A 7,500-nucleotide genomic window follows, 5' to 3' on the forward strand; every position below is an offset into this window, starting at 1 on the left:
AGGGGCTCCAGATCAGCCACTGCTGCACACACAGCTCCCACCGTGAAGGGATGAGATGAGGTCACAAGACGTCCCTGCAGCTGAAGGCCAAGTCTTCAGATCGGACAGGAAGTAGTGAAGGTCCACTGGTCTCTGATGGGGTCAGGGTGGTTCTGACTGCCATGATCAAAGTGGGCCTGGAATCCTCCAACTCCAAACCAGGAAGAGGATTCAGACGGTCAGCTGTGTTTGGTTGGTGTGTGAGTGTGTGTGTGTGTGTAAGTGTGTGTCTGTGTGAGTGTGTCTGTGTGCGTCTCACTGGGGGGTCTGAGGTGGTGCACTGTCGTTTTTGGGGTCGGGTCCAGACGAGGGCGGCTTGGCGCTCCAGGGCCCGTTGCTGGGCAGGGCGGGCGAGTGTCCGAAGTGGGCGTCGTCCTCCAGGCCGTTGGTGGCATCGTACTGCGTGTTCTCCAGACGCGTGATCAGGCGCTCGTCCTCGTCTCCGAACTCACCGCCCATCAGCGTGGGCTCTCCCACCACCATCACATCCTACACACACACACACATGCACACACACAAGCACACACACACACGCACACACACACAAACACACACACACACATGCACGCACACGCACGCACGCGCGCGCACACACACAGAGGGAGAGAGAGGGAGAGAAGTGTTTACATTATCAAAGCAAATATAAGACTTAAGAGGTAACAGTATAGGAGGTCAGTGTGCAATACTTATAACAGTGCCTAAACTACAGGCTTGATTAATTACAAAGCACACAAATAAAAACCACACACACACAAAGAGAGGGAGGGAGGGAGAGAGAGAGGGTGAGAAAATGAGGATGAGAGAGAGAGAGAGGGAGTAGGTCCATATCTTTGTGTCCTGTGGCATTGTGGGTAGTGTATAAGAGGCCGTTGGAATTCTCTCCCATCCCTACTGAAACTGTCTCTCTCATAGTTGTGGGTCAGTGGAGTCTTCCTAAGTGCAGCGCCTCTTGCTCCCTCCCTCTCTCTCTCTCTCCCTCTTTTTTCAAATTCAAAAAAAGCTTTATTGACATGACAAGAGCACTTATGTTGTCAAAGCATACAAATCATAAGTTAGTGAGGAAACAGAGAGCATGAAAATAAGTAAAAATAATAAAAAATAAAAATAAGTAAATAAATATAAGTAAAATAATAATAAAATAAATTGGTTAAATAAATTATAAGAAATAAAATAATAGTAATAATAATAATAATAATAATAATAATAAATATTAGAAATGATAGTTCTAGATGAGATGGGATTGAATAGGATTTAAGGTGGTGGAGAGGTGAGAGAATCTGTTCTTGTGTATGTGCTTTCTAACCTTAATTTGTGGCACATATACACAAACTGAGCTGCTAGCTAAATTGTCTGTATGTCCTCTCCTAAGAGGACTTTCATTTTTGAACTAGCATCTAGTGACATAAATTGTTTATTGTTTCTGCTAAATCTTAAATAGAAGTCGTTTCTCAGTAATTGATAATTGGGACACCTATGCAAAAAAAGTATTTCTTCTTCAACCTCCATTGTGTCACAGTTCTTGCCATGATTTTTTGTGGCGTCCTATTTCTATTTGGAGTTTATGGTCACCCAATCTGTATTTTGTAAGACATGTTTTTTGAGGTTGTTTCAGTGTTACTAGATAATTTGCTAGTTTGTATTTTCTGTTTAATTGACTGTAGCTGCCCAGTTTTTTGTTGGAGTGGATTTCATTTTGTCATTGGGTAATGTAGGTTGCCTTCATGAATATCTCTTACTCTCTCTCTCCCACTCTCTCTCTCGCTCCCTCTCTCTCTCTTTCTCTCTCTTTACTCTCTGTATCCCTCTGTTTCTTAATATCCTCCTGTCTTGAGGGGCGTAGCCAGAGATTATATTTAAGGTGTGTGTGTGTGTGTGTGTGTGTGTGTGTGTGTGTGTGTGTGTGTGTGTGTGTGCGTGCGTGTGTGCGTGATTGTGCGTGCGTGCGTGCATATGTGTGTGTGTGTGTGTGTGTGGGTAAAATAGCCATAAGCTATTTTAAGGCAGAATAAAAATTCAGAATTCATTGCCTATTTTAGAGATGGGTTTTATTGTAGGTCTACAAATCAACACGTGAACAGCTTTGTTTATTGATTAGCCAAGACTGTCTAACCGATTGGCCGAATTAAGCTGGACAGACATTAAGAATCTCAACAGGAGAATTAGCTGGACAAACTGATCAGGATCAGGGTCTCCGATGGCGGGTCCATAATGCGCGCTGGCTGCGTTTTGACGGGTCGCCGATGGCGGGTCCATAACACGCTGGCTGCGTTTTGACGGGTGCAATGTGAGTCTACAGTGCGAGACGGCGGGGCTTTTAATTTTGACTTTCTGTCAACTCTGTTTCAAAAGACGGTAAAGCGCTCAACATACTCGCCACTCCCAACCGGTAGCGCGACAATGTGACATCACAGGAGCGCCGTACCTATTTATTCTCGCGCATGGCGGTCGCGACACTACTTGCAGTCTTCTCCTGAACAGAGATGTCGCTGTTGTGAAAAGGCTAACGCTAACTACGTTACACAGTAGAAGAAGCTGCAGTAAGAAACACTAGCTAGCATCTGTGATGGTTAGTGATGGCGAGATGAAGCTTCTTGAAACCTTGAAGCTTTCCAGCCAAATGTGTTGAAACATGGTTCATTTCTCAAGGCTTCGAATGCACCCTAGGACACCTACTGGTCAATAAAAATTCCACACACAAGAGCAATACAAAAAGCGCCATTTGGTCTGCAAATGCTTGATACATTCATAAGTACAGGCATTGGGGAATACAAGCGATTCCCATGTTGAAATATTTCCTCTCTTTGTAGCCTAACAAAGTAGTAGCTATAGGCGATCTGTAAAAAATTCATGAAAATCGAGATAAGGATCGAACTCAGGTTGTGAGATCCCTAACCTAACGCCTTGCCCAGTGTCCCAAAGAGCAACTTCCTTACAGTGAAATATTTTCTCTCTTTGTAACAAATGAAGTAGAAGGTGATCCGCGAAAATATATTATCTCGATGTAAGAATCGAACCCATGTTGCACGATGTCTAGTCCAACGCCTTACCCAGTGTCCTATCCTACAATCAGCCTTCTTTCAGAGAAAAAAATCTATATTAAATTGTAGGCTAACGTTGGGTAAAATTACACAGAAGAGAGCAATTTGCTTTTGTAACTGAGTGTGTTTGAAGAAGAGGGCAGTGAAAGTGCTTTTGTAACTGGGTAGTATTTTAAATTAACAGAGAGCAGTGAAATATCGGCCTAGGCCTACAACCACCCAACGACTGACAACTAGCAAGTAGGCTACGTATTCGAGTATGGGGCATCTTAATAGTCGAAGCGCCCTGCCTAAAGTGAACCACAACTCGAAGCAGTGGAGCCAAACGAGGCCTCGAACGTCAAGCCTGACGTCAAATTACCAATACAACTTAAGCCTTGATACGGGGCTTTCCTGGGAATGGCTTGACGTTCTCGACGTTCGACGTTCTCGGTATCAATCGTAACATCACTAGTGATGGTACTTCAGACTTTGGTTTCTGCTATTCACAACTACCATCATCATTATTACAGTATCTAGTTTCCAAGGTGTGTGCAGATAGATAGATAGATAGATAGATAGATAGATAGAAGGATATATAGATAGATACTTTAGTCATCTTGAGGGAAATTTTTATAATTTAAACATTTTAGTTAGCTGGCTAGCTAGCTAGCAGCTGGCTGAGTTTGTGTAATTTCCTAAAATGGAAAGAGATTTTGTTCAGGTCTTAGTAGATATCCTTTGTTTGAAAATAAATTGTTTCTATTCTTTCCTCTTAATTCCATGTGATGCAACTCTCACTGGTAACTTTGCTAACTTATCCAGCAAACTATTAAAAATTCACGACTGTAACAAAACACTGCAACTCTCGCTTGCCCTCGAACTAGTCCATCTTCCAGTTTCCGGTTTGTTGCGCTCAGCTGAAGAAAATAGAGTGGTGCGCTACCAAGTGCTACCCGGCCAAAATCCTGGCGCGCCAGAGAGGTCTACGTCATTTTGACGTCACATTGTCGCGCTACCGGTCGGGTGCGGCGAGTATGTAGTGGGCATAAGGCTGCGCTATTCACCTGCCGTGTGCATGAGGACCTGATGGGTGTCTTCACCCGGTTACCAGAGGAAAGCAAACACTCAACCCTGTAACTTGTAATCGGTAGAGTAAAGAGTGCCCCAACTAACTATTAATGTTTCGCTTGCTAAGACAAGCTATTAGTGTTTGGCTTGCTAAGATAAGCTATTAATGTTTGGTTGGCTGAGATAAGCTATTAGTGTTTGGTTTGCTAAGATAAGCTATTATGGTTGGCTTGCTAAGATATTAATGTTTAGTTTGCTAGGATAAGCTATTTGTATGGTTTGGGTTGACCATCCCACATTCTCTTCTTTTTCTTGTTTCGTCGCTGTTCCCTCTCTTTTCCTTTCCCATCCTGTCCCTTCCTTTATCTCTCTGTCTCTCTCTCTCTCTAGTGTCCACTGTTAGTTCTTTAGCTCTTTTTTCTCTCTCTCTGTCTTCACACACAGTCTCCCAGAGGGGAATGCTCCATCACAGCCTAATCAGACTAATTCATTAAGGTGTGTGTGTGTGTGTGTGTCTGTGTGTGTGTGTGTGTGTGTGTGTGTGTCGTGTGTCTGTGTGAGAGAGAGTGTGTGTGTGTGTGAGAGAGTGTGTGTGTGTCTTCAGACCAAATAACTAGAGCCGCTCTGTGACTTCATTAGCAAACATTACAATAACACACAATAAACACACAGGACGGACACACACACACACACACACACAAACAAACACACACACATACAGACAGACACCAGTCGTGAATGGCAACAGGGCTTAAATACACCGTGAGGAGCATAAAGTGGCAGCAAGCAGAGGCTAACATGTGTAGGCCTACTGCAACGCTCCCTCTAGCCAGGTGCCTCTAACTAGCACGCACACACACACACACACACACACACACACACACACACACACACACACACACACACACACACACACACACACACACACACACACACACACACAAAAGATTAGCAAACATCAGTGCTACAGTATGCTATGCTGTTCTATCTGGTTGTTTCTCAGATAAAGAGGGCTAGCTAATGCTAACGCTAACACTAGCTGTCCCAACTGCAGCTGTCCCTCTGGGTGTCCCAGTGTCTAACTGCCCCAGATGTGTGTGTGTGTGTGTGTCAGTGTCTAACGGTCCCAGGTGTGTGTGTGTGTGTGTGTGTGTGTGTGTGTGTCAGTGTCTAACTGTCCCAGATGAGGAGCTATGCTACCTCAGTGCATTTGGAGTGGGTTGGGTGTCAGGGCATGGGACTTATCCCAGATGTTTTATTTAAATGAAGCCACTAAAACATACCTGTCACACAATGATATATATGTGGAGTTTATTGCACTGAGCGATCAGCAACAACAACAACAATAACAACAACAACTATAAAACAAACGCAATGACCAAACAAAACAGTCAATATGCATCAGACAAACGTCGTCACTAGAGGGCACTGTTGTACTGATGTCCAGTTTCCCCCTTCCTCACACAACGCCCTTCTCTGCCCCCACCTCACACACACACACACACACACACACACACACACACACACCACCACCACACCACAGCCAAGGTCACGTGACCAGGCCTGGCACTAGCTTGTTAGTACTGCACACATCAAGTGGAAGCTTGGCTGCTCTTTCTCTCTCTCTGTGTGTGTGTGTGTGTGTGTGTGTGTGTGTGTGTGTGTGTGTGTGTGTGTGTGTGGAAGAGAGGGGAAGAGGGAAAATAACAGAGACAGTCACACACACACAGTCATACTCAGGGGCAGACATGAAAACAATGTGTGTGTGTGTGTGTGTGTGTGATAATAGTACTAACAGTTCAAAGGCAGATGCTTACAGGTACCTGGCTGGATAACTTAAGTGTGTGTGTGTGTGTGTGTGTGTGTGTGTGTGTGTGTGGAAAAGAGGGAAAGAGAGAGAATAACAGAGACAGTCACACACACACAGTCGTACTCAGGGGCAGACATGAACACAGTGTGTGTGTGTGTGTGCCTGTCTGCGTGTGCTTACAGGTATCTGGCTGGATAACTTAAGTGTGTGTGTGTGTGTGTGTGTGTGTGTGGTAATAGTAGTAAAAGGGATGCTTACAGGTACCTGGCTGGATAAGTTGAAGTTGTTGGCTGGACTGCGCTTCTTACTGTTGGTGCTGTTGCCAAGGCTACTGTTGGAGGCGGAGCTAGCGGAATTCTTCCTCTTCCTCCTCTTGGTGGTGGTCTGCCTGGCCGGTTCTGCTACGAACACACACAGGAGAGGAGTAAAAACACACACACACACACACACACAGCCATGAGCAGATCCATGCATTTAGATGGAGCGAGCGTGAGCATCTGGAAAGAGAAAAGCATCTGGACATGCTGTGGACATCAGAGGTGTAGAGAGAGAGAGAGGGAGTGAGAGAGGGAGTGAGAGAGAGAGAGAGAGGAACTTGTCTTGCTGAAACACACACACACATGCATAATGGCAGCTGTGGGTCTTGGTGAGTCATTGTTCAGGTTGATCTTAAGATCTTAATGAGTCAGACAAGAGAGCTGCACTCTCACATGATACTCGGCATGGTTCAGTCTTGCCTTACCCTAGCATAGCTGTCATTCTCTACACACACACATACACACACACACACACACACACACGGGTGCATCAGCCAGTACTCGGCATGGTTCAGTCTTGCCTTACCCTAGCATAGCTGTCATTCTCTACACACACACATACTGTACACACACACACACACACACACACACACACACACACACACATAGATGTATCAGCCAGTACTCGGCATGGTTCAGTCTTGTCTTACCCTAGCATAGCTGTCATTCTCTACACACATACACACACACACACACACACACACACACACGGATGTATCAGCCAGTACTCGGCATGGTTCAGTCTTGCCTTATCCTAGTATAGCTGTCATTCTCTACACACACACACACACACACACACACACACACACACATGTATCAGCCAGTACTCAACATGGTTCAGTCTTGCCGTACCCTAGCATAGCTGTCATTCTCACATTTCATATTTATTTCAGCTCACAAAGTGTCAAAACAAACATTTACAAGTTCCCCCCTTTTCTCTCTGTGATGAAACAGTGGTTGAGCATTCATGACCAAATGTATTTCATGCTCTGCATGTGTATGTTTGCTCTGTGTGTGTGTGTGTGTGTGTGTGCATGCACGCATGTCTGTTTGTGTGTGTGTGTGTGTGTGTGTGTGTGTGTGTGTGTGTGTGTGTGTGTGTGTATGCACGCATGTCTGTGTGTGTGTGTGTGTGTGTATGCGCACATGTCTGTGTGTGTGTGTGTGTGTGTATGCGCACATGTCTGTGTGTGTGTGTGTGTGTGTGTGTGTGTGTGCGTGCATGCGCGCATGTCTGTGTGTGTGT

General features: G+C 45.1%; 1 protein-coding gene across 5 annotated transcripts in view; it reads right to left on the minus strand.

The window, feature by feature from the left end:
* Window positions 1–7,500, minus strand: part of LOC121681970 (LIM domain-binding protein 2-like) — a 12,758-nt gene that overhangs the window by 957 nt on the left and 4,301 nt on the right. For 3 of the 5 annotated variants that reach the window (XR_006022373.1, XM_042061939.1, XM_042061942.1), the window contains 2 exons: window positions 6,196–6,338; window positions 1–528 (listed from right to left, as the gene is read on the minus strand). The exon at window positions 1–528 is cut by the window's left edge. Coding sequence is in view for 4 of the 5 variants with exons in the window: in XM_042061939.1 (XP_041917873.1) it covers window positions 295–528; window positions 6,196–6,338 (377 nt within the window). In the remaining variant the exon portion in view is untranslated. The remainder of the gene's footprint in view (window positions 529–6,195; window positions 6,339–7,500) is intronic. The other 2 variants (XM_042061940.1, XM_042061941.1) reach the window with 2 other exon arrangements.

This window comes from Alosa sapidissima, chromosome 14 (assembly GCF_018492685.1).
Source record: "Alosa sapidissima isolate fAloSap1 chromosome 14, fAloSap1.pri, whole genome shotgun sequence".
NCBI lineage: Eukaryota > Metazoa > Chordata > Actinopteri > Clupeiformes > Clupeidae > Alosa > Alosa sapidissima.